Source organism: Denticeps clupeoides, chromosome 19 (genome assembly GCF_900700375.1).
Source record: "Denticeps clupeoides chromosome 19, fDenClu1.1, whole genome shotgun sequence".
In the NCBI taxonomy this organism is placed as follows: Eukaryota; Metazoa; Chordata; class Actinopteri; order Clupeiformes; family Denticipitidae; genus Denticeps; species Denticeps clupeoides.
In genome coordinates, this window is record NC_041725.1 from 13,925,997 (window position 1) to 13,952,345 (window position 26,349).

Below are 26,349 nucleotides of genomic sequence, written 5' to 3' on the forward strand. Positions count from 1 at the left end.
CGACGACGGTATGACAACTATGTTTTCACTGGAGAAAGCCGCCTGCCCATCACTGTAGTGTACACAGTGCAGCTCATACATGAAAACACCTTCATAAACGTGCAGAGGTGAGGGTTTTAACAGGGCTGAAAAGGCGGACGGGATGAGAGCAACGCACAGTTAGCACTAGGTCAGGGGACAAAAAAAATTTCTTCTAAATTATAAGCCCCGTGCTCTTAGACATTGTTTGAAGAGAGGAGCAGAGGGAAAACAGAGCCTCGCTGCATTCCTCTGGAACCATGTGACGTTCTTGAAACAAGAAAAAAAAAGCTGTCAATACAAACCACTGATATGCTGTTGATACGCTCAAGGGGCTGTTGCAGCAACGACAAAGAGGCAGGGAATTTGATATGGCAATCCGCGCTGCACAGTACTCCGTTAAACGGATTACAGAGGTCAAACCTATGCTGTGAAGTAGCACGCTGTCGTGGCCGCAAAGACATTTTTCCAGATTAGTAGCCACGGTGTTCGCCGTTTAACACCATGCTACAGTATCTCAGATGGCAACAGTCTTTGGGAAGATCTACATTTAAATCCTCTGACCGAGCTATACTCCAACGTGATTCCGAGGCTGGATCCTAACCAAACTTTGGCCCAACACTCATTTCAACTAGGCCTGATGTCACAGGTGCATCTTTGGATGGGTTCCATAATCTTCCATCATCTAAGGTGGTTCAACATAAAAAAGGTCTACTTCCCATATTTGCCCAATTTTTAGACAAACCAGAATTTAAAATGATTTTTTTATCCTATTTTCATAGGTATTTCTTGTATTTTGTATTTAATTTATTTTGAGAGAAAAATAAGTATTTAGGCCAATATGTTAATGATTTATCAACATAGATTTAGATACCTCACTGCTGCTGATTTCTTCTTCAGCCTCGTAGCCACTGGAGCTACTGTTGCAAGATCTGGAATTGACATGCACGAACGTTCCGCAGGGCTCCAGCACAACACCTCTCCTTCTACACTTCTCGTAGCTGGCGTTCCTGCGTCGCTGGTTGCAGAGGAACTCTCTGCACAGGGGCAGCTCTGGAAACACGTCGTCGTCGTCATCATCTTCATCGTCATCACCCTCTGATGAAGGCTCCCCACCGTCTGAACTCGCATTGATAAGCATATTCTGGTTGGTGTAATCCGCAAAGGTGATGGAGCTAGGTTTGTGCTTGATGATCCTCGGAAGCTCACAGTGGCCTACACCCATTGCGTGGCAATCCGGGGAGGAGAAGGGGACAGGGAGAGTCACAGCTGTGTCAGGAGTGATCACCACAGAGGGGATGTCACAGAAATATTGGGTGTCCACAGCATGTCCAATAATGCACTCCACATTGTGATGACTGCTGTGCTGTGGAATCTCCAGGTCTTCCAGACCGGAATGACTGGGGCCAGGGCCTGGTTCATCAGAAAAGTGTCCAGCAGAAGTCACTGTCCCTTGTCCTACATTGCGTTCCTCTGTGACCTCCGTACTGGTGCTGCAGGAAGAGTCCGGTGAGTGCTTTGGTAGGCTGAGCCACAGCAAAGGGTTGGAGGTGTTCTGTTGATCCTCAGGAGACTCACAGGGGCCCACCGAGCACTGCATACCTTCTCCATCCTGGAGGACATTTTGTGCTTTATTTTCCTGCCCCTGCTGGCTTTTACTCAACAAAAACTCCACAGTCTCTTGCGAAAGGCGCTCAGATAGCTCTGGGCTATTTCTGTTCTGTACAGGGCTGTCTCTAGAAGGTAACAATATGCCCCCGGTAATTTCCGGTAAGGAGCCGGGCGATATAATAGTCATTTTCTTGGATTCTGGCATTGCCAGAGAATGGTGTCCTTCCAAAGTCGCCATGGAAACTGTCTCCATTACAGTCCATCACTAATCACAGGGTAGAGGCAGAGGGTTTTTGCCTTTATCCAAGCATGTGCCATATTTGTTGTGCTGGAGAATATGCATAATCTTGTGCGAATCTGTACTTGTGTTGGGTTACCTAAATAAAAAAAAAATGGACATTAATTAATTTAACATAACAAGGCAATATATAACAATAATCAAATGTAGGCAGTAATTATATAACCATGCATTATGCCGGTAGTTGTTTTTAGCTGGTGTATGGTAAGATGGTCCAAATATCTGGTCAAAGCTGGTATAACACGAAAATATATTTTTAGCTGGTCCACCAACAGGGTACATGATCGGTCAAATATTCAGCTAAATAACAAATGTATTTCTTATATGGGGACCTTTTTTATTTCTTGTACCCATATTTTATTTTAATTTAAAGGACAGAGAATCAATGTGAAAGGGTGGAAATTGAACATCTGGCGCAGACCGGGCGCTTCAAGTCTGGATCTGTTTCAGGCACGATGCTGGTGACATCACCGCACTCAGGAATCTGGACCCTCTCCCTGAGAAGGGCTGATTTACAGCTCGCTGCACCATTCATCATGGCTTAATAGTGACCAATTATATTCACGTTTTTATAATATGACGTTGAAGGGTTTCGTATACGTTGGCCAGACAACGTATTGCTTTTCCAGTATTTCAGAAGCTTAATTACTAAAATTCCAGGATTTTGTTGTTAAATGTTTAATGGACTAAATATACCAAATTTAGTGATCTCAATGGTCAGCGTGCAACAATAAGTACTAAAATAGAATACATTTATTAGCTTTTTACATCTAAAATCTCTTCACCTTAAATATTTTTCACTTATTTGCTTTAAGACAATTCTGTTTTAAAAAAAAATGTAAATAAATAACTTCTGTTATAATAAATTAAAATATGCTAATTCATCTCCATCCAGTTATTTAATATCCTTTCAACCTTCTCCTGCACAGCAAATTGCCTGATTCTGCATGCCAAATTGTGTCATGCATGGAAAAGCAGCGGAAAATCAGACGGTTTGATTCCCATGTCACCCACTGCGGCTGTGAGAAGAAGCCAGCTGGCGTCCCTGACCCTGGGCAGGCCTTATCTCCCGCAGCCCCTCGGAGTGAATCTCATACACACACACACACGCTCAAAGCTCGAAATGAGAAAAAAAAAAAAACAACATGCTCAGTCACCCCACGCTCGCATGCATATACACGCTGTCTCCGTGCATCGCGGGGAAAGAAAAACACACCTGGCCTGACTAAGCCATGTGCCGGGTAACCTTCAGATCCCGATAAGAGTCCAAAATCTACCACCAGACAAGGACAAAATCCTCAGAGCAATAATTTAAGCATGAAGTCAGCTAATTATTCATTATTCAAGTGAGAAACACAGATCAAACTGATTAGATTTTTTTCCCATTAAAGACAGGTGAACCCAACAAACAATTTCAGACGACTGGTTTGGCATCATGGGCCCCTGTGCGGGCCACACTCGGAGTCCCCTTGGGGGGAGGCTGCTGTCCCTCCGCAGGAAGGACGGTGGCGAACGGACAGCAGATTAGATCTTGTCAGTGCTCCTCTTTCCAGGAGCCCCTTCTTTCTAAATCCACTGTGAAAGGGGGCCTCCGCATTCAGGCTGGGAATAATAGTCAAATCCGAAGGGGCTGGGAGTCACGGTGTAAAAAAATCAGGCCCCGCTCCCCTGGGGTCCACATGTAAATCACATGCATGTTTGGTGGCTTTTTGCACACATCTTAAGAATGCGGGGAATGTCTTCCCAGTTATGAAGATGCCACGCTGCCTGCGGTTCAGCTGTGTCTCTGTAAACAGGAATTGCCTCAAAACAATCCAAAATATTCACACCGATTACTAGGCAACTTACATGACTCATATTTGTATTATTTAAAATCTGAATATGTGCCACAATTTAATAAGACCAATTTAACATGCCGTCCATACTGTATATGTACGTATACATAGATGTCACAACTTTAGCGCCTGTGGAAACTAAACAGCCCACACATCATGAATCATCGTGACAGCAATATTGCCACCAAATAGTCCTCTCAGACCTCTCAACGCCTGTGCTGACAGGCTGCTGAGACACGTGTGTCCGATGTGCTGAAGGTGCTTTTACCTGCAATACAGTGTCTCAGTCTGAGAGATCTGCTCACCGTGGTCCTGCGAAGAGCTGAGGAGAGACTGGTTCCCTCCTAGTGAAGCGAGACAGCACAGTTCCCTCCGTGGGTACACACACACACACACACACACACACACGCTCACAAATACATACACACACTGCTCGGGGTTTCAAACAACTCCACGCAGGTCAAGCTCTGTCATCACAGCTTCCACTCTATCCCCACAGGCGTTCCCTCACGCGGGCTATGTCATTCACAGTACAGAGCAAAGGAGTGTGTGTGCGCGTGTGTGTGTACGTGTGTGAGTAATCCTCAAGGGGAGGAGCCAAGGGAGAGCGAGAATGGAAGGCCGGGTGGGAGGAGAGAGGGGGTGAGATTCTGGCTGATACCGGAGTGTAAACAGTACAGTACAGAAAACGTGCTTGTGTGCAAGGTTCGCCCCGTCCCGGGGTGTCATGTGTTGACTGCTAGGGCAAAAAAAAAAAAAAAACTCTGTTATAGACCACAATCATATATTAGAGCATACACAGTAAAAAAAAATGAACACCGGCTAAACAGCGGGTAATCTCTTACACACTAATATTTTAGCATTGACGTAATGTAAATAAACCAGGTTACAGCCGGTTTGATTGGTTTATTTACATAATTTCAATGCTGAAATATTAGGTATGACAGATTAATTCAATATTTTTTAAGTTTAGCTTTTTCAGTGTACCCAGACCTTTAAAACTTTGGTTCCTATAGACAGGTACCTCTGCTAACTGTTATAGATGTCGTGTATATTGGTGTATATGAAATTCAGTTGCCATGGACCTCACATTTTCCATATTTAAATACAAACACACAGTTTAAAATCAGAATCAAATGAAAATACACAAACAAGTCAATGAAATATCACCCAAAATGTTGCTCATTATTACTGAATCACTGATGACTTTATGAGGATCATGCTATCTAGACTGTAATCATCATCAGTAATTTGCTATGAAACAAGACTTGAGCGTTAAACAGGGAGACATGACATGAGATCATTACACCCTGATGATGTCAAATGATGTCAATTCAGGAATTGGCCAGATCTTCTGAAATAAAGATTCAGGCTGAGCAAGACACCTGCCTAGCTTTCGAGAATGCAGTCTAGCAAGTGCACATGGGATTGCGGGTGATTTGCAAATGCCATGGGGAATACACGCACACATTCTCAGACCACATGGGTCTTGGCGGTTTTTGATGGTAACATGACGTGGCATTCTTGTTAAGAATCCTGTCATGAATTTGAAATGGTTCACTTGCTGTCTAAATACCCCAACGCCTTGACATGTGCCATCTGACGGTAATTTTAAAGTTGTGGCAGATCATTACCGCTGAGGCAGTGGTGGCATAGTGGGTAAGAAATCTGATTTTGAACCGAATCTTCGAACCGAATCTTGAACCACCAAGGTACAGCAAGGTACCGTCCCCACACACTGCTCCCCAGGCGCCTTGCATGGCTGCCCACTGCTCACCAAGGGTGATGGTTAAATGGAGAGGACATGTTGTGCTGTGTTTCACAATGACTCTAATGTTTCACACTTTCACTCTAATTATATCGGTGAATAGAATGCACGTGTATGGCAGAGGGAGCCTGAAGGGAACCTGCGTCCGTTGACCTCAGCTCACCTTGCAGTATGCACATAGTCACAAATCACTATGTGGACTCACGTCGACCCTGGAAAGTGAGGGAACTTCTCTCATTCACAAAATACTTTCCATGCTGCCCCTGGCCATATTTCACATGTCCTGAAGCATTGCAAAACCTATTGTCAAAAAAAGTCTCTAAAAATATCCAATCTTGTTGTCCAGTTAAAGGATTTTTAAAAATATGGGGATGATTTTGAATAAAGAGAAATCAGTAGACATAGCAATTTGTTGCTTGAATTAGCTAAATACATTTTTAAAAATGTACATATATATATATATGCTCTCTAAACAGCAGAGCCTTTGCAGAATAGCGCTCCTGCAGGTTCGTTGCAGTACACATTCAAGCCATCTCAAAATACTAGAGCAAAAAATAGTCACTAGTCAATAATTCATGTCAATTTTCTTGTCTAAACAGTCTTTTCAAGCAGCGATTCAAACTAACTCTTTCCCCTGTTATCCATAAATTGGCATTTCTTCTTTTTTTTTTTATAAGATGGCTACACCATGACTGAAGAATTTAGACCATTTCAATAGAATGGATGACAATGAAGTCACTATGTATTTTTCCTTTTTTTTTTTTTTTTTTTTTTGTCCAGTCGATAATATGGCTTGTGAAGATTTTCTTTGGTCCAGGTGTTATCAGCGTTTTATTAAACAGTTTAAGTATTTTATTAAAGTATAAAGCCCAGCAATGCCAGTAGTGCCACACAGCTCTGCACAAAACTGCAGAAGGTGTGAGGGAATTTGAAGACTCTGAGATTTTTATCTGATTTGCTGCAAAAACTGATATGCCCTCAGGTGCCATGTTGTCACTCAAGCTGTTCGCAGGGAAAACAGCAAAGGCTGGAAACAATAACGACTTTTATCAAATCAGACAAATGGCATGGAAGTGTGCTTAAGGCTGCCAGCCTTCCCCAGTCTGGTGGGGGCCGAAGGGCTGAATTCCTCTGCATCCTCGGCTGATATTGGCCTCTGCGCTGTTGTTTTGCTCTGCAGTGGTGAAGTAAGGCTGAAGTGGAGACAAGGTAAAGGCAAAAGCAAAAGTGATATTTCACAAGCAGAAGCAGAAGTCAAAGTGAAACTGAGGAGCCGCATTAAAGGCCAGGAATTTAAGCCAGGAAAAAAGTGGGGGGAGCCATGTGAAAAAGGTACACACTACTGCTCTTTTATGAAGGGTAGAAAAAGGGAAACAGATTTAGGAGCTGGCCGAAGAAAAGGCCGCCTTCATGCATCCCACGGCGGGGCCTCAGCTGCAGGTTCCAAAAGCCAGTGGGAGTAGGCCATGGTCTGGTCAAACACAGCCAGGACTTCAGAGGCCCAATGAGATAAAACGGCCAGGTTTACGTGGGAGAGGCAGAAAGAAAGAGAGGGTAGAACGGAGATGGGGGTCTAGGAATGAGCAGTGGAATGAGCAGTGGACTTGACTCTCATTGTTGTCTTGTGTGTAAAATAATAAGAAATGAACAGCAAAGACAACAGAACTGTGCTTTCTGCAGGTACACTGTTTTACATTATGAAGCAAGATTTCTTGGGGACGTCTCATTTTACCTCCAGCAAATTACATGCCACTTCAAGACAAAATTTGTCCTATGTTATTTGTCAAAGTGCATCATAAATGGACTTAAATATGCATATACATGTATATTATTCATTGAGAACAAGTGAAATGGTGTCAACATCTGGATGTGGCTGATTTGACTGATGGACAGGTTTGCCGAGCTGCTTCCCAGAACCCAGAGACAACTATGACAGTAATGTAAGGGGGCCGGGGACGGCCCCTGCCAAAGCAAACAGCCGTGGTTGCTCAACGCATCTGGATCAAGTCATTCAACCGTCTTCAGCTCACAGTGGTCATCAGCAAACCAATCAGCGACCAATCAGGTTATCTGTCAGCATTTGTATGATGCTGTCATTTAAGTGTTTACTGTCGTGAAGTGTTTCATGATTACTGAAGGGTTACTGTAAAAAAATTACTTTAAAGCTAGAGACAAGAAGGTCAAAGCACGACCAGTCAATTGGATAATAAAATGGCATAATATATTACAATTATTGATTTATATATTTCCAACACTTAATGCATGCTTCAGAAATTCATATTTATAGGCAAAAATATTTTTTTAATCAGACTTTTTTTTTGCGCAGTATAGGCAAGATTCCTAAATGTATCCTGATTCAAGAGTTTGCCTGGCGCACACACCTCTGAAGCTGCCAGTGGAATTTCCATAGAATTTTGCTTAAATATGACACCTCCTCAAGCAAGGTTTCATCTCATTAAACACACACACACACACAGACACATACTTCTATATGGCAAGGATCAGTGCTGCTACTTGTTCGCTCCTTCCCTTGTGGATCTTCATCTGGAGTATGAGACCTTAGGTAGTGTTGGGGTCCAGTTTGTGATTGAAAAATTTCTGTCTGAAATTACTGCACAATTGTTGCTTCTAATCTGATTGAAGCCACATCGAAGAGGAAAGCATGTAGTTCATAGACCCAGCATCTAAAGAAAAAAAAAACAAAGACAAAAAATGTGCTGTTCTACAAAATTCATGCATATACATTTCTTTTCTCTCTCTCTCTGTTTTATTATTGACGGTGTCAGTTTTGTCTGTCAAGTGCTGGGGTGAAATATGAACAGCTTGCGGTCAGCAAATTGGTAAGTATGATTACAGTGACAGAGAGGGAAGCAATCCAGCTGTGTGTTGCTGGAACATGTGGCTGTATGGTTGAGGGCCTGCCCGCCAGCAACAAAACATGCTATCATTACACTCAGCCTGAGACAGAGAGAGAGAGAGAGATTCCTGTGTTGTTTGTCGGTGTACTGCAGAGGCGCACTAGATGTCAAATTAGTGTTTGTTTCACTAAGTAAAGGAGTCAGTAAAGCAATTCAAGCTCATTTCCATTTTGTGATCATTGATGCCATTTATATTTACATATAAAGATGCAATATAGAAAAATAGTAACTAAAAAATAATAATACATTTACGGCATTTGGCAGACGCCCTTATCCAGAGCGACTTACAACGTGCTTAAGATACCATCGATGAAGAGATCAATTCCGGTTCACAACAAGAAAATTACAATTTAATCTAAATATTCTTTAAAGAGGAAGGTCTTGAGCTGTCGTTTGAAGGTGCTCAGTGACTGAGCTCTTCTGACCTCGAGGGGAAGTTCATTCCACCACCGAGGGGCCAAGGCAGAGAAGAGTCTAGATGAGCGTCTTCCTTTTACCTTCAGAGATGGAGGGACCAGGCGAGCAGTACTGGAGGCTCGGAGTATACGAGGTGCAGTGCGAGGTGTAATAAGGGCTGTGAGGTAGGATGGTGCTACTCCATGTTTGGCTTTGTAGGCCAGCATCAGTATTTTGAATCTGATGCGTGCAGCTACTGGGATCCAGTGGAGGGAACGTAGTAGAGGGGCGGTGAGTGAGAATTTGGGAAGGTTGAAGATTAGACGTGCTGCTGCATAATAATCTGATACTTTTATCAAATCTTGTTATTTCATGGCCACATGGTTTGACATGATGTAAATGATTGACCTTCAATATTTGTTTATTTGAAGGCAAAATATGAGGACAACTGATTCATTACAGATTTTCCAGACTGTGGGCTTAATGCAACTTCAGTGATAAGCGGCATGTTCTAATGTGTTTTTTTTACTTATTTAATTTTGAAATCTTGAAATGCACAGCACAGAAAACTAGAATAATTGGTTTTTAATGAATTGCTAATAGCTAATTGTAAAGTTAAATGGCTAGATGCTACATTTACAGCAATAAATACTACCATGAAAAATGCGGAAGGGCTTGAAGCTTTTCAGAGCCTGATTGACGTAGCATTTTGATCACGATAGGAGAATCTGGACCAGCAACTCAACTGATATTTTGGAACAACAGCGCCCAGTGGAGTACCAAGGACTGGAGAATCTGGCACATGGTGAACGGAATTGTTTCTGGTGGCGTGTGGTGCCCCGAATTGTACGGCTGCACCTGTTCCAGTCAAAAACGTTTGTGTTTTTCACAATCTTAAGGACGCAGATGAATAAAATTCCTCCACACACACCCTTATTAGAACATTCCGGCAATGCCCCTGCCGCCGAGTCAATATTCCCTTTCTGTTTCAATTCTCCCGCAGATTCTCGGCATTCCGCAGACTGTGTACAGATGTTCTGCATTACCTCTTCTCCCCACGCCGTTCTTTTCCATCTGTGCCATGAAAATTCTGACCTGTGCCCACAAATCAACCCCCGTGCCCTCCCAGAGCTGATAAGCCGTGGAGGGGGGTAATCCTGGACACGACTGAAATTCATGGAGCAGGCTGAGCTGGCCGGTTCAGAGTGAAGCAATGTGTGCATAATCGCAGAGTTCAATCGATCACCTGGTCAGTTATGCAAAAGTCTGCTGTTCGAGACCTGGTTGGCACAGCGTGGAGCGAAGTGTGCTAGACTTGAATACGATTGCCATGCGTAGGATCATGTTGATTAATTACGCTCATCTCTCTCAACACAGACGGAGCCTTTCATATGCTAAAATATCTGATGAAATGTGTACTGTACAGGGCAACTTTTTGCCCTGAGGGAGCTGATTCACGGCCTAAACAGGCTGGTCTAAACCTCTAGACCCATCCGCCCCCCAGCTCAGCCCTAATCAGCAGTTTGTCTCTGGAGACTCATGGCAGCCATATGTGAGACGCTGGTGGAGAAGTGTAGGAGAGGGGGAGCAGAACGTCGCATGGATTTCCCTAAAGGCGGGTGGGGGGCAGATTATCAGTGCGCCCCATTCACCGGGAGAGCCTCCAGGAGCCATGCTGGTCCTGTGACGTGGAGTGATATGTGGCAAACACCAGCTGTCGACCCGGAGCGTGACAGCGGAAACAGGCCGATGGCAAGGCCCCCTCCCTGCTGGGTAATGAATGCACATTATTAGCCTTTGCTGGCTAAGCCTAATGAGGTCTTTTTACCTCCGAGGACAGTGAGGCTTGGCGTGGGCTTATCCAGTTCTTCTGTTGCTTATCACTAAAGTCATAGCTTTGACCTGCAGTACCCTGAACATTGAAATGATCTGGTAAAACATACATTTACTGTAGTTCAATCAGTAGCTACAGGGACAGTCCCCCTGGAGACACTCGCGGTTAAGTGTCTTGCTCAGGGACACAAGGGTAGTAAGTGGGGTTTTCTGGTTTATAACCACTACACTTCTACCACCCTCCAGACATACAACACAGTGCTAAAATCTCAGGCCTGTTCTCCTGGTGCAGCCTTTTGTGGGTCAGTTTCTTACTTAAACAACCGTGCATCCGGTCAGGCAGATTCTCATGACTCGAATATGAGCTGCCCAATAAAGTCCTCCACATGTGTTTTCTCTTCATGTCTATTTTTAAGTTACTCAGTTTGCACTAAACAGACATCCTCTGTCGTCTTTCATAACTTTCCCATGTGGGCATGGTGGGGGTCAAAATATCACCGACTTCACATATATGTGAATGAACTTCAAGGATAGAAGGAAATGGGGAGGGTCACTCTGTTTGCTTTAGATCGGCTGATTTCTGACTGTTTTAATGGCCTTGTACCTGCTGCATATCTCACAAAGACACCCTGTCTGAACGGAAGTTTTATTTTTTTTATTTTGCACAGTCTTAACTTAGAAATTCCTAGCCAGTTTTTACTGCATTGCACTCACATAGCAAGTGAAGAAAACTTGGAAGACTAAAGGCGCCCAGGATTTGCTGCTCTCGTGAGGCAGGTCAATAAAAAAAGACGTTTAAACTGTCAGCAAAGGGAAGCAGAGGGACGCCACTGACTCATGTGACCCACTCTGTGGCTGTGTGACTGCCAAATAACAGCGTCGGGCAGCCATAAAAACCTGTCATTGTATGCAGCATCTCTGTCATTACAGCGCCGATGGTGTCAGAGCAGCCGCGGGTGGGGGACTGCTTCATGCAACTCACAGTCTGAGCGGCCGAATGCCAGACGCGGTCGGCCCTTTTCTCAAACACGGACAGGAACAACAACAGCAACAACAACAAAGATGGGGGCGGGGAGATTATCCGCACGATAACCGCAAATTAATTCGACCTGCGGGGATCCGGGATCTGCTCATCTGCCAGGACACGCTGCTCCAGGGCTCCTAATCAGCCTGTAAATTCCTTCCGCTCTGTGGCGGCGCTAGGCCGCGCTGCGGTGATGACCCGGCAGCTGACAGGTATGGATAAATTCCCCCTTTTATATAAGCTTGTGTACTCTTTTACCGTCCCCACCCACTCTCGAACACACACGCACACAAATAACTCCTTCGCTTCGGGGCGTGCGGAGGAGTATGCCAGAAACGATAAGAGCTCGCAGCGCCAGGTGGATGCAAATGTGCACGAAACCACACGTGTCAAGGACCAAAAGTGTGTTTTAGTAGGTTTAATAGCACAGGATCGGCTCCAGTTCATAGGCTGCGCATAATCCTTCTTAACTGAATATGAATGCTAATAATCATGAAGGTCTATAATGAAGTGTGGTGCTATGAAAGTTGAGAAATAACCCCATAATTTGAATAATATTTGAATAATAATAAGAATTAATAAAAAAAAATTCATAGAAATAGTTGATAGTTGCTGTTTCAGTGTCTCGAACTGCAAAGCAGGCTGTACTATAAATTAAGAGTCGTGTCGGGACATGAACAGCGATGGCTGCGGCAGTGCATTTCGCGTTCTGAAACTGGAGGCTGCGACGCCCAGTCACAAGGACATCGCTTGGCTTTATGGATTTCACCTGCATTAAGAGACAAGCCCACCTCTCAGACCTACATGGCTTCTTGGGACAGAGGAGATGCTGTCACTGCTGTCTGCATAGTGCCTTTAATGGATAATGCTGAAAATAAATTTCATTCCCACCTAATTTTATTTTGTCAAATTAAGGCCCACCAACGATGCATCTGAAATTTACATCAACAGCATTTACCAGACGCCCTTATCCAGAGCGACTTACAAGCAGTAGTTACAGGGACAGTCCACCCCTGGAGCAACTCAGGGTTAAGTGTCTTGCTCAGGGACACAATGGTAGTAAGTGCGGTTTGAACCTGGGTCTTCTGGTTCATAGGCGAGTGTGTTACCCACTAGGCTACTACAACCCTCAAATGAAATCCATTTTATAATAAAGTCAGTTCTTGTATTTGCGAGAAATGCCAAGTGTGTCACGTGTGCAAAACGACCTCCCTGGCGGTCACTGCTGCGTTGTCCTACAGTCACTGGAAACGAGGCCCTGATAAAGACCCGATAAGGAGAAATCGGCACTGATCTCAGCACCCTGTGCAGACTTTGCTTTCCATCAATAAACACTAGCAGCACAAAGCCTGCCGCCGGTGAGCACGGAAGCTGTCGTACTTCTTTCAGGCAGCAAAGTTTATCTTGGTGTCACCAGAGGTGCCGCAACGACAGCTTAATGTGTGTGATCACAGGAAAGGGTGAGGAAGCTGATTCGACGACTCCCCCACAGCAAAGGCGGCCGTTTGCTCTCTTGGGTCTCTTATCTCCTCCTCGGTCAGGGGAATAAAGGAAACCTACAAGGTGCTAGTAGTCTAGTGACTAACACACACACACACACACACTCTATGAGCCAGAAGACCACAAAGTCACAGGTTCAAACCCCACTTACCACCATTGTGTCCCTGAGCAAGACACTCAACCCTGAGTGTCTCCAAGGAGACTGTACCTGAAGCTACTGATTGTAAGTCGCTCTGGATAAAGACGTCTGATAAATGCTGTTAATGTCAAGTGTAATCTGTTAAGACAAAGTTACTGCAGGGACAGGCTGACCTGCTCCCCAATGGTGCACCCAGAAGGGGGGCACTGGTGTTGAGGTGACCCTGCTGGGGCCAGTGAGCAGTTGCCTGGACACCTGTCCCTGCCATTGTCCTTCACGTCCAATCAGTGTGTAAGATTGTCAGCTGGTTGTCACAAACACACCAGAACACACACATTAATTCACAAAGTGTGCCACTGAGGAAACTTCTGCATTTCTGGTCATGTACCATCTTAATGCAAATTGTATCATACTGGGGATGTTTACTGAAAACCAATAAAATCTGACCTTACATTTCAAAATCTATTTCCATAAAGTTCTTTCAATTAATTTTTAGCTGGGTCTGAGACTTGTTTTCCCTTACGGCAAGATAATCAGGCACCGGTGCATAAATTATTCTAATGCGGCGGCAGGCTTGTTTTGCCACCGCTGGTAATTGAAATGCTCGCTGGGTGTGGATAAGCTCCCGTAAAACGACTCCTCTGTTTTTTAATGAGCGCGGGAGCCCGTTGCACCTGAGGCCCGAGACGCTCTCCAGTTTATCGGCGTCCCAGCATGCTCCTCTCGCAGCGTGAGCCATGCTAATCCCCTCAGCTCAGACAAAAACATCCCACACAACGTCTTCTCCCTCCGTCCCTCTGTCTGTCCTCCTGTCACAATCTGCTTTTTCCGTACAATTGCACGTAAATTACATACACAGGAACAAGAAATTTACAAATGCATGTAAAAAGAAGAGGAAACTGGTGACTGATCCAGACAATAACCTTGATCTTGGGAGCAAAGGAGGATGAGGAGGATAAAATCAGCAGTCCAGCCGTATCTGGAATCGGCCTGAATACAGATGTACATTAAACAGCATTTTTCCCCTGGTGATATCGACACTAGACACTAGAACTGTAATATTGCTCTGCCTGGAGGCAGCTGCAGTATAACACCAGTAGTGTAAGAAGGAGCTTTTGTTTACCTGCCTCGTCGAGAGTGTTCGTCACACGGGGCGCCGTAAATCTGCTGTCCTGTCGGAGGGACTTCCACGGCGAAATCAGAATGAAAGGCTGTGACCGGGGACCACCCCCTCTAATCAGGCACAACGCTTAACTTGGGGCTGGTGGTCGTGGGGGGAGTAGAGATGGTGACGGCATGGGTGGGCAGCCCCATCCACGTTATTTTTTTGGAAAACACCAAGGGGTGTTGAAGGCAAACGCCCGATGGCTGGAAAGAGTGTAGGTGTTTCTGGTAGCCATTACTGCTGGACAAGGTAAGGTAGTACATTCATGGTTTATAACTTGCAGCTGCCTCTTTTATGTAGTCTATCTTTTATCTATGTTTAGTCTGGAACTGACTTATAAACACCAGCAATCAGAAAAAAGTAATTTGAAGAAACCCTTTGTTTTGTTTAGATGATGAAATCCAATTAATATGTAACCTCAAATTCCCAGGTTCAAACCCCACTTACTACCGTAGTGTCTCTGAGCAAGAAGTGTGTCCCCAGTAAGTGTGTCCCCGTTCCAGGGGGACTGCCCCTGTAACTATACTGATCGTAGTCAGTAGTTACAGGTAAATGCTCTAAATGTAAATGTATGATTCAGGTAAATACACACATCACCTTTGGACCTGTGTATTTACCTGTGCATGCCTTTCTTTGGCGGTTGGCTATTGTTTCAGCTGTATGAAGCGCACATAAAATGTTGACATATATTAATAAATACTTATACATACAATTTTTGATATATATATATATATATATATGTGTGTGTGTGTCTGTGTGTGTGTGTGTGTGTGTGTGTGTGTGTGTGTATTAGCTCTTTTGGCAAGGTATGGCTCACATAGGTGTATTTTCATGAGTGCCGCAAACTCAAAATGTCTGAGGGGTTTTTATCAAAGAAGCTCTGGTCCCACACCTCCAAGCTCCCTTTCTTAATAAGCTTCCAGGAATGTAAACTCAAATTATTTTTTCAGGTTATTAACAGATCACATCATTTTTCCACTAGCAATATGATTTTGTTTATGGCTGGTCTCAATGAAGACACGAAAGCAGTGTTTTATTCTTTTCGGAGCATTGTATTTATCTATACCTTTAACTTTTATGAAAAGTTTATGCAGAAAAACATGAAAACTAAAATGTTTTCATACTTTTCATTGCAACTGCACAGAGGGAAAATCGGAGCAAGAATGTCTTCTTTTGAAAATATTAAAACTGACTGGATATGCATGCCCCGAAGTGAATAACCTTGGAACCGTGGACTTAATTGAGCTTACGACGCTGTAGATTTGTCAGATGCTAGTGCTCATATTTTTTTCCAAGGAGCGCTGCTCCCCCCAGGGACCCTCTTTATATATTGTGATGGCAAAGCTCTCCAGAATCCCACCAGCTTGCTTCAACAGATGCGGCCTACAGCCTGGCGCAATGATATAACTTCAGAGGCATCTGAAGAATGGTGTGTGGATCTAAACCAACAGCCCTGGGCGAAGCATGGAAACATCTAGGGTACTCTGTGATGTGATCTCTGTGATGGGTACTGGGACTGCTTACATGCTGATATTGAAATTCGAACGTCATCTGTAAAGGGCAGACGCGACCCAAAATGCAAATGTGAAAATGAATGAACATGATTGCCAGAGTTTAATCACTGCTCTACTGGTTGCTTAAATCCAAATCTAGGCCTGGATGTTTCATTTCTAAATTTGAAAACACCAGCTCTGTACCCAGTCCACTGGACTCCAGTCCAGTGCGTTATATGTATGAAAGGGAATAAACACAACAGTAATGCACTGTAAGTCGTAATCTGAAACCCTTCCATGGTTATGTTGGGGCAAGTTGAAATGCAGCATTACCCAACATTTACTTTCAGCATATTGTAGCTCTGGGCTGTCGAACTCACTAACCTGAGGAATGTCTGACTAATTAATGGCATTAATTGTTTAATGAAATGCATGTGTCGAGAACACTTTGCCCCGGTGTCTTTAGCCCCCTCGTGTGGCCACAAGAAACAACGGAAGGCGGCGCTCTGGTGTTTTCATCAAAACATTTATTCTTCAGACTGTGTACCTTCAACAGACAGTGCAGTTCTACTGTATGTTTAATAAAGTCCACCACCGACCTAACAAAGAGACTAGGGGTTTAATAAGAAGACAAATTAGGACAATTAATGATGTGAGTTAAATATGGACTCATCCATGTTTTGCTGTCTACTCACATATTGTGTTTATGCTGGCAGAACGTATCCCCTCCCTGTTCTAAAACAGCGGGTTTGTGCAACAGATCACATGTGGGAGACTTTGTGTAGTAAGCGAGTATAAATTTGTCACTCTATAAGAGAAGCGCAAGCTTGTGAAATTGCCTGAGCACTTCTGTGTTTCCTGATGAACAGTCCCCCCTATCATCCGCTGAGAGGGTACACAAGGTACCCGCTGAAGGAGTTCTGGCCGTAGGCATCGGAACACAGTTGCCTCCCGGACACCAGCTCCACGTAGACTTGGGAGCCGAAGGACAGGGTGAGCAGCACCGTCTGCGTGCTGCCGTCCTCCGAGTCTTCGCGGTTGTCCTCCCACGAGGACGCCACCTCCACCCCATTCTTCATTAGCTGCACCTTGAAGTACAGCCGGTTGTCTGCTGCCCCCACATTGGAGTAGACAGAGTAGGAGAAGGAGTAGATTCCAGCACGTGGAGCCGTGAAGATGCCTGGATGTGGGAGCATATATAAGGCATTTATAAAATAGGATTTGGTGCCAAAATCTAAATCAAATTTTCAATAAAATCACTCATGGGTAACATCTGACGGAACCGATGCTGGGACACTGGGCACAGGGTGGGGACTAGGATGGTCAGGGAAACCAGAAAACCCAGAGGAAACCCTCACCAACATGTGGAGAGCATGCAAATTCCACACACATGGTCCGAGACAGGATTTAAGGCCATGCCACTAGCTACTGTGAAGCCCTAGCACCACATAATAATATGTGTGATACGATATTTAAATATGAAATTTAAAATAATACTTTGCATATTTACCCGCTGAAGGAGTTTGCTTGGAACATACTGAAAGACTCACACCACCCCTTACATGCCCTGTTCTCCCTCCTACCATCTGGCAGACGGTTCCGCAGCATCAGAACTGTAACTGCCAGACACTGCAAGAGCTTCTTCCCCCAAGCAATCAGAGCTCTCAATGCACTGCCATCACCAAAAAATTGACTAACTCAACAACAACACACTTCTAGCCTTATGCACCTCCTAAAATACTGAGCATTTTGCACATCTCAATTCATTTTGCATGTTTGTCTTGTCTTACATGATGTTGTCCTGTTCATTGTACAAAAAATATTTACTTTTATTTTGTAGAGATCTAGACAGTATTTAAGTTTTAGTTAGTATAGTTTAGTTTAATGTGTTTGTACATGTATATTTTTCTTTCTTTTACGATTCCACTATGGGGGGTTTGTGTGAAACAGTATTTAAATACATGGTATATTGTGTAAACTGTTGTACTGACAATAAACCCATCTTGAATCTTGAATGAAACATTGCACAATGATAACAAGATTTTTTTTTCTTTAACGTACCCGCTCATGAAGGCAGTAGATAAATTAACTACTTTGATTGGAATATTTTTAGACATGTTTTCTATCGTTAAACACATTTTTCTTTGTTCTAGATAATAATTTTTGGGGATATTATTTATGGTTTTGCTTTTTGGAATTCTTGCTGTAAATCTTACCCAGTGAGGGATTGTAACCAGAGCCTTGATTCAGTGTGATGTTCCCATATGAAATGGAGACGTTGCTGGTGAAGGGCCCAATGCAGCCGCCCATGGGTATCATTCGGGCATTAAACGCGATTCCAGAAAAACCTTTCAGCAAATAGAGCAGAGAATATACACAGCAGGGTCTGAGCAAAGTTGCAGAAAGAACAACCATTCCCTAATTCAGAACTCCAGCCCCCACAAAGTGGCCTCTGGATATTGCCGGCACCTGTGAGCTCAGTGATCTGACTGTTGAGGTTGGAGAGGTCGTTCCAGAGGCCCATCAGACGCCAAAACGTGGACCCCTCCAGCTTGAACATGTCATCAGCCACACAGCAGCACCCTGGCTGCTCATTGAATGCACAGTTACAGTCCCAGTGGCCACATGGGAGGGTCCCAGTCAGGCCCACTGCAAGAAAGCGATGAGTCAATATATTACAGAATCCATGTTTATTTTACAAGTACTGGTGATTTTTAAATTCATTCATTGGGAAGAAAAGCTAAATTCTTGAACCTGAAATTGTTTAATTTTGTAAACATAAAAAAAAAATATTATTTTTAAAGGATATAAGAAAATGAATGTAAAGCATAATAGAGAAATATACATGCTGTGTGTTTCAAGAGGTCGATGGAGGTGCCAGCCTCTACATCAGAAAACAGATTCAGTGCCCCCAACAGGCAGATTGTAGCTACTGCAACTATCTTCATCCTAACTCCTGGGGCAAGACACAAAGTAAACTGAAGCATGAAAAACACCTCTTCTTCAGACAATCATGTTATATTTAAATAACAATAATAATGTCAATAATAATAATAATAGTAAATATGATAGCCAGCATTTATAAAACTTTTTATTTTTCAGTAATATACTATGTATTATGTTTTTTTTTCTTTTACACAGAAATACAATGTCATTAAATAAAGGCTGAGAAAAACTGTGCTTTTAATTTGGCCTGCAGAAAACACAAATTTAGACAAACATTAATAATTTGCATAGTCTATTTCAGTATAAATGACATTTTCATGTGTTTCAGACATGCACGATTTATAATGTTAAATAATGTAGGTCATATAATGACACATGCACGGAAAACAGAGTAATGAAATTATTCTAGAATGTACTTTCGATCCCTAATTGGGTACTTACAGGCAGTGGCAGGGTGGTTATAAGGACCGAAGCCGTGTGTCAGGCTGAGAAGTAACCTTTGAGAATTTATGCTTGGAGGGTGTGCCCTGGGTTGAGGAGGCATCAGAATCCTCCCGCCACAATATGATGAGAACTGGTGCATGCATAAATGGGACAAGTGCTGCAGTCCGACGATACACAAATGCAACAAACACGCCTTGATCTGGCTGATAAGGTCATTATGAGGTATCATTTTTTCGGAAAGCTCGGATAAGGCATCCGTTACACCAGCGTTGGTACCAGAATAATGAACATGGCGAGGACAACACTCTGCATCTCAGAGGAGTCTGTGCTATCAGGTCCTTGTGTTGCACTGTTATTGAAAAGGGATCCTCAAGGCTGACTGTAGATCATTGAAGTGAGTGCACTTCTGGCATCCTATCAAGTCAGAAGAACACAAGCTGTATTGCGTTACATAAAGTAAATCTTACATACAGTAATCTTATTCTCCCCTTGAGGCGAGACCTGGTTCACAGCGCTATCAAACACAGATCTGTTCACTGCCGCATTTCCTGCAACACACACGTCCAAGCATTCTCGACAATTTTACTGTCAAAACACTGACAACAAATTTGATGAATTTACACAGCTATTGACTTCTATTGCCCTTTGACAATAGCCCAGTGGGTGGCCTAGCGGTTGAGGAAGCGACCCCGAAATCAGAAGGTTGCCGGTTCGAATCCCGATCCGCCAAGGTGCCACTGAGGTGCAAAGCACCATCCCCACACACTGCTCCCCGGCTGCCCACTGCTCACTAAGGGTGATGGTTAAAAGCAGAGGACACTTTTTGTTGTGTGCTGTGCTGCAGTTTTTGCACAATGACAATCACTTCACTTTCACTTTGTCCATTCAGTTTATTGTTTAATTGCCAACATGTCAGGAAAAGGATTTAACACTTTTTGCATGCTCATATTGCATTCATATGTTCTGTTAATGTGAGGCTTTTTTATGTCAGGCTGCGACATTATTATACCCGAGTCCCTCATTTCCATTCATTCACAATTTGTCATTGTGTTATAAACGTGGAACCATTTTTATGTGTTAAACAGTTCCAAGCAGAGAAAGAGATCATGAGAGAAACACAAATGCTTGTAGTACATTTAGACTTTATTTCCAACATGTTACAATGCACATATTTGGCCTTTTGATGCAGAGGTATAAAATGAAGCCCACTTATCAAACTATTGCTGTAAATAAATCAAGCAACTTTATAATTCATGGTCAATGAAACAGGTTTAAGGGTCAGGAGACTAAGAATATTCAAACCAAATAATAAAAAAGAGGTTTCGTGCTGGATTTGTCCAAGAGTTGTGGAGTTGTGGCCATCAGAAGGCAGAGTGATGAGACGGGGCTGTTGGGTTGGTTGGTGTGGGCGGGCAGGTCAGCCTCAGTCGGTGGAGTAGAGCATGAAGCCGGTGAAGGTGTTGTAGTGGCTGCGGTCGTCGCACAGGTAGCAGCCGGCGGGCAGCTGCATGTCCACTTTGTCCCCAGCCTGGAGCTGCACTGCCAGGACATGGCTACTGCTGTCCTCCTGGTCCTGGGTGTTGTTCTCGCTGGCCGTGGCCAGGAGACGGCCGTTGTTGCGCAGTCTGGCGCAGGCGGCCAGCAGAGCGCCGGGAGAGCCGGCATCACTGTAGATGGTGAGGGCCAGGACGTAGACCCCTGAGCGTGGTACGGTGAAGACCCCTGTGGTGGTGCTGTAGCCATCGCCCAGGTTCAGGAAGACGGACTGATACTTGATGGTGCTGTCTTCACGGAACGGGCCCAAGCAACGGCGCGTGTCATTCAGAGCCACAGAAAACGCGCTGCGGCTCGCTGCGGATGGAAAATGTACAAACAAGCAAATTCAAAGTCGTGTGAACAAAAACCACGCGAGAAGGTGAGCAGAGGGGTCTCACAGCGGACTTTGTTGAGCGCCGCCTGTGCCGTGTCCAGTTCCTTTTGCAGCTCACTTATGCTCAGATTGAAGAACGCCTCCATCCTACTCATCTGCCTCTGCATCAGGCAGCAGCCGCAGGACGCCTCGTTTGTCAGACATACTGCCGAAGAAAAGGCGGGAAATATGTCAGCGGGATATGTGGACCTCAGGAATAAGCGGGAATCCTGTCTCACCATTGTCCATGACCGGCTCAGGGGTCACACCAGGACCATTCCAGTTGTAGTGGGAACTTTGAGACAGAACCGCGTCCAACAAGCATAGCGCCGCAATGGCTGTGGAAAAGCTAAACAAAAAGGCTTTCCAGAAAGGAAAGAGAATTTAAATAGATACATGGTAGTTAGTCACACCAAAGCAATAGAATCCTATGAATGTCTGTCCAGGAGCTCCAGACCTCACCTCTCATCCTGCACTTCCCTGATGCTCTCTATGGATCGCACACAGACAGACCAGCGGTGGTAATGGACACGGAACGAGCTGGATTATCAGATATAATCCTGTTGCGTGCTCCGCCTACCAGTACAGTGGCGTTTCAGCAACTTTATATCTTTGTTTGTGGGTTGCACTGTGTTGCAGTATGTGGGGCAAGGTATTGATTTCTATCTATAGGTGATATAATTAGCAGCTGATATTTTTCAACCAAAATTCAATTCTTTATTGATCACACATAATACAAGGCATGTCTAAATTCCCTGATTTTTTTGCCTTTCAGGACACTGATGTGCATAGTTTTTGAAGGAAGCGAATTCATTAAATCACTTTGAGCATCTGGTTAATGTTATCACATCAGTAGACTACTCAGTTCTCATAAAGTTTGTTAGAAAAAATAAAAGGAACAAGAGCAGAAAACACCTTTTGGACAAGGCTGTTTAAATGACAATGATAAGAATGGACAATGGCCACAATAGGGAAGCATTACTGGTTTCTGGGCCAAAGCCCAAGTGGAAAGGAGAGAAAAGAGAAGGTGAGCAAAGGCCAGAAGAGAATGTAGGTAGAGATCGATTGCACTGGCTTCTCTCAGCAAGATATGATCATGAATAAAAGTTATCAGACAATCTCACACACTTTATCCATCAATAGGTTAACTCCAAAAATGGGATCACATTTAGGATTATACATCTGAGCAATAATTGAGGTAAACAGCCACATCTACGGGAAGGAAACTATCACATTTACCGCATCTGTTTAGCCTCCCACTTCTATTGTTTTTCAGACTTGTTCCCACTAAGCCCTCTAGGAGGAGACAGCGAGTAGAAAACTAATTCCCAAAGTCCCATCTTGCTTTCATTGAGTGAAGAAGTTGACTAAAGGAAGATGGAGTACAATTTCACAATTATCACCCAATTACATCGGTATTCATTAACTTGAGAGAATAAGAGACAGGGGGTGGGCTAGTCAATCAGGATTTTGCTCAGGACTCTCCACACATTGAGATCTCGCTAGTCCTGTTCACAGATGGTGACAGTAGCTCCTACTCCGGTCCAGAACCGGAATCCTGGGAACAGTGGGCGATTGAAGGCACTCTTGAGGCTGTGAATGAGTCGGGCCTGTCCATGAGACACTCTGTAGAAAGCCAGAAGTCCTGCCTGGTGGTCCAGGTAGATCCCGATCCGACGTGCTTTAGGGCCTGTGAGTGGCGTCTCCTTACCAGCATGCCACAGGGAGAAAGCTGTGCCAGACCAGTAAAGGCCCCAGGAGTTTGCATTATATCCAAGCCTGGCTTCATCATCAGACCCTTGCCTACCCAGCTCCCTGTAGGCAACGCCAATGGTCACCTATCGTAAAGAGGATTTCACATGACCTATTACGTAAATCGTTGCACATTCATCTACAGAAATCCAATAATCGGCAAATGTTATGGCATGAGAGATACAAACATAACTAATAACCTTCGGTCCAGTCCACTCCACCTCCCAGTAGTACGGGCTCCCGGCTATGGACTCCTTGCACAACACTTGTCTCCAGTAGAGGAAGCGGTCCTGATGCTCGGGGTAGTTCATGTTCTCAACCCGCAGAGTGGCTTTGCGGTCTCCATCAGAGATGCGAATGTGACGGTAAGCAGTGTTGGGATCAAATGTGGGCTCAAAACGAACTGAAAAAAAGACCAGTCATAGCTGTATGTAGATTACAAATGAATGACAAATTATGTAAAAAAAAAAAAAAAAAAAGAAAATTAAATCTCCCAAAGGACAATCAGCAAATTGTCTGCTCGTGGTGGAAGATACTCACACTTAACCATCTCCTCTCTGCTTTTTGGTTCTGGAAATGACAGATAGCTGACGGTAACATCTTGACCTGAACAAAATAGAGCAATATATTTCGTTTTGCACATTTCTGCTCTTTTTGCACATTCCTGTACATTTTGCACATGTTTGGCTTGTCTTGTGTCCTGCCTGAAATATCCAACATATCCACTTACAAGTATCCTACACAATGATGTCCAGTTATGTCCTGTTCGACCTGTTCACTGTACAGAAAAGTTCTAATTTTCTCCTATAGAGAAACCTGTACAGTATTTAAGCTTTCGTTTTAGTTAGTATAGTTTAGTTTAGTGTGTATATACATATATATTTTTCTTTCTTTTATGATTGCACTAAGGGGGGGTTTGTGTGAAACATTATTTCAATACACGGTATACTGTATATAATGTTGGACTGACAAACCAATCTTGAATCTCGAATCTTCATACTATATAACAAACAAATCACTCTGAAATATAACGGTGTCAAAAAAAATAAATTTGATCTGCATTACCTGGTAGTGTTACAGAACGGGTCAGTGCTGCTGCATGATCAGGAACTGATGGAGGACTGATTTGTGCTGGACAAAAAAAAAAAAAAAGGTCAACAGGCATGAGCCTTCAGAAATTATGCATGCATTTCTTGAAAAACAGCAAATGTAAATAATGATTATATAGCGTAAGATTAAAATTTCACTTCCTGCTCACCTGGGCTTGGCAGGGTGGCAGAACGAATCATTGCTGCGGGTCGCGCTGGCAGGGGTGGGGGGTCGGCTGCAAATGGGGAAAAAAAATAACTTGAAAATGAACTTTGCGTCTGCAAACACAAATTTGTAAGAAATCTTTGGCATAACTTGTTGCTTACTGGGAGCGGGTCCTGCCATTGACCTTTCACCACTTGGTAATGATAACGTAGCATCATTAACTGGAGGCGGGGGGGTTAAAACAACGCCTTTATTTAAAACCTCGGACAATGATCCACACAATCCTTCAGTACGTAAGGAACACAAAGCACTCGCACTGGCTCACCGGTTCGGAATATATTGGCCAGGCTGGCTTTGCAGAGGCCCTGCAGCCCGTCTCTCAGCAAATCCAGCTCTGTTCTGACCTCTGAGGCCACAGCTTCGAAGCGCGGATATCCGGCCTCCCCGCGCCCAGCCAGCGTTGTGATGTCCAGAGTGAGAAGAGCCTGTTGAACGTGTACGAAAGGCATGACAATGTGAGGTATCTGTGGAATGTTGGGCCTTTTGCCCTGTGTCGTGTCACATTTCCACTCAAATTAAGCATTAAAATATGTGGTTTCATGTGAATTGAATTAGTCTGACCCACAGCCTCTAGTCTCTCGAAGTAATTGAATTTCACCAAGGAGGGGTACCTCCAGAAAAGTGACATCGTCCTGCGTGCTGAAAAGAGAGCGCAGCTCCGCATCCTTCCTGCGCAGCTCGGCCACCTCCTGCTGCAGCCTGGAGACGTAGCCCTCCGAACGGCTCTGCGAGGAGGACTCGTGGGCTCGCAGCAGCTCGCTGACTTCGCAACCCATCCGTTCCAGGCTCCTCGCCAGCTCCGCAAACGCCGGCACTACGTCTTTCTGGAAGCCCTCGACAGCAGCCTACGGGGCAGGGCGGCATAATGGAGTCAGCGGGACGGCCGCGGGCAAACGCACAGACAACACGTCCCTACCCACCTTGTAACTGAGTAAAGCCTCCGGCAGCTCCTGGGTGGCCCTGTATGTGTCCTGGATTCTCTTCAGCACCCCAGATTGGACCTGAAGCAGCTCTCGCTGTTGAACGTCACGAGAAGAGAATTTAGGAATGTGCATTTCAAACAGGAGAAAAAGCGGGCGACCTTCGGGACCAGCCCACCTGCTTTTCTCTCCTTTCCTCGTCCGGTCGAACGACCTGGTGGCCCTTGTGGCCGTAGAGGCTGCACTCCTCGCACACGACCGACCGGTCATCTCGACAGTAGAACTCCAGCGGCTGCTGGTGGTCCGAGCAGAGCTTGAGCGAAAGCGTCGGGAGCTCAGGGTACAAGTTAGCCGGGGCGGGAGCGTCTCCGTTCGAAGCCGGCAACGACGGCAAAACCGTCACGTAGACAGGAGAGCTGGGCCTCTGTATCTTCTGCGAGCTCGCCCTGATCTTCTCCATGGCCTCCACCAGCACCGTACTCCTGGACAAGGCTGGCCGGGGCTTGAAGGTCTGCCTGCACTGTGGGCAGCTGTAGATGTTCTTGGAAGCACCTTTGTCCCAGTGCTTCTGGATACAGAGAAGGCAGTAAGAGTGTCCGCAAGGAAGGGTGGCAGGATCCTTGAGGACCTCCAAGCACACCGGGCACACAAACTCTTCTGGAGGCCACGCGGAGGCCATGCTGGTTGAGAAGCGAGGTGGCGAGTTTGCCCTGGAGAAGGAAGTCGCTTTGCCCTCAACGGCACACCGCACGGTTCTTAAAAACGGAATGGGCTGGGTTTGCACCGGAAAAACAGGTAGGACAGGAGAACTTTCCACGCTACGTGGGTGACCTCAGGTGCCAATCAGCAGCATGAGACAGCTTCAAGGCACCGACACATGAAATGCTGATAAATGCTAATAAATGATTCACCACGAGGAGGAACGCCCGTCGTTTCCATTTGTAAGTGGGGGTGCTTATAATGTAAATTAGATTGAGAAAGGACGGGTTTGGCAATATTCGTCTCCACGAAATGAATGAGGGCACTGTGCAAATTTCTTTTTTTTTTTTAAATAATTTTAAAAGTT

At 44.6% G+C, this 26,349-nt stretch overlaps 4 protein-coding genes across 5 annotated transcripts in view; all 4 read right to left on the reverse strand.

Moving 5' to 3' along the window:
* stard13b (StAR related lipid transfer domain containing 13b) overlaps positions 1-4,292 on the reverse strand; it is a 67,706-nt gene extending 63,414 nt beyond the window's left edge. For both annotated transcript variants that reach the window (XM_028961840.1, XM_028961839.1), the window contains exons 1-2: positions 4,031-4,292; positions 893-2,006 (exon numbers count right to left, since the gene is read on the reverse strand). In XM_028961840.1, coding sequence (XP_028817673.1) covers positions 893-1,882 — 990 coding nt within the window. In that variant the 5' untranslated portion in view covers positions 1,883-2,006; positions 4,031-4,292. The remainder of the gene's footprint in view (positions 1-892; positions 2,007-4,030) is intronic.
* A 12,213-nt stretch (positions 4,293-16,505) lies between these two features.
* Positions 16,506-19,499, reverse strand: cbln18 (cerebellin 18). The gene is made up of 5 exons (XM_028962674.1): positions 19,386-19,499; positions 18,844-18,954; positions 18,468-18,647; positions 18,215-18,346; positions 16,506-17,178 (listed from the first exon to the last, which is right to left on the reverse strand). Exons 2-5 carry the CDS (start codon positions 18,944-18,946, stop codon positions 16,877-16,879), a joined length of 717 nt encoding a protein of 238 aa, XP_028818507.1. The 5' UTR covers positions 18,947-18,954; positions 19,386-19,499; the 3' UTR covers positions 16,506-16,876.
* Positions 19,500-20,510: 1,011 nt separating this feature from the next.
* Positions 20,511-21,865, reverse strand: cbln20 (cerebellin 20). The gene is made up of 4 exons (XM_028962321.1): positions 21,760-21,865; positions 21,537-21,659; positions 21,323-21,463; positions 20,511-21,239 (listed from the first exon to the last, which is right to left on the reverse strand). Exons 1-4 carry the CDS (start codon positions 21,764-21,766, stop codon positions 20,812-20,814), a joined length of 699 nt encoding a protein of 232 aa, XP_028818154.1. The 5' UTR covers positions 21,767-21,865; the 3' UTR covers positions 20,511-20,811.
* Positions 21,866-21,898: 33 nt separating this feature from the next.
* On the reverse strand, positions 21,899-26,094 carry ftr86 (finTRIM family, member 86). Its single transcript, XM_028962320.1, has 10 exons — positions 25,462-26,094; positions 25,284-25,379; positions 24,975-25,208; positions 24,629-24,788; positions 24,465-24,524; positions 24,308-24,373; positions 24,115-24,180; positions 23,590-23,655; positions 23,250-23,452; positions 21,899-23,135 (listed from the first exon to the last, which is right to left on the reverse strand). The coding sequence occupies exons 1-10, from the start codon at positions 25,960-25,962 to the stop codon at positions 22,800-22,802; spliced, it is 1,788 nt and encodes a 595-aa protein (XP_028818153.1). The 5' UTR covers positions 25,963-26,094; the 3' UTR covers positions 21,899-22,799.
* Positions 26,095-26,349: the final 255 nt, after the last annotated feature.

Excerpts from the sequence above, each read along its gene's own strand:
- cbln18 (XM_028962674.1), bottom strand. The coding sequence starts at position 18,946 with ATGAAGATAGTTGCAGTAGCTACAATCTGCCTGTTGGGGGCACTGAAT. Across the intron at positions 18,648-18,843 it reads CCTCTTGAAACACACAGCAT|TGGGCCTGACTGGGACCCTC; the intron begins GTATATTTCTCT and ends GCTTTCTTGCAG. Across the intron at positions 18,347-18,467 it reads TCAGATCACTGAGCTCACAG|GTTTTTCTGGAATCGCGTTT; the intron begins GTGCCGGCAATA and ends ATTTGCTGAAAG.
- cbln20 (XM_028962321.1), bottom strand. Across the intron at positions 21,464-21,536 it reads TGAGCCGGTCATGGACAATG|TATGTCTGACAAACGAGGCG; the intron begins GTGAGACAGGAT and ends TTTCTTCGGCAG. Across the intron at positions 21,240-21,322 it reads GGCGCTCAACAAAGTCCGCT|CGAGCCGCAGCGCGTTTTCT; the intron begins GTGAGACCCCTC and ends TTCCATCCGCAG.
- ftr86 (XM_028962320.1), bottom strand. The coding sequence starts at position 25,962 with ATGGCCTCCGCGTGGCCTCCAGAAGAGTTTGTGTGCCCGGTGTGCTTG. Across the intron at positions 24,525-24,628 it reads GGCCAATATATTCCGAACCG|TTAATGATGCTACGTTATCA; the intron begins GTGAGCCAGTGC and ends CCCCGCCTCCAG. Across the intron at positions 23,453-23,589 it reads CAGAGAGGAGATGGTTAAGT|TTCGTTTTGAGCCCACATTT; the intron begins GTGAGTATCTTC and ends TCTTTTTTTCAG.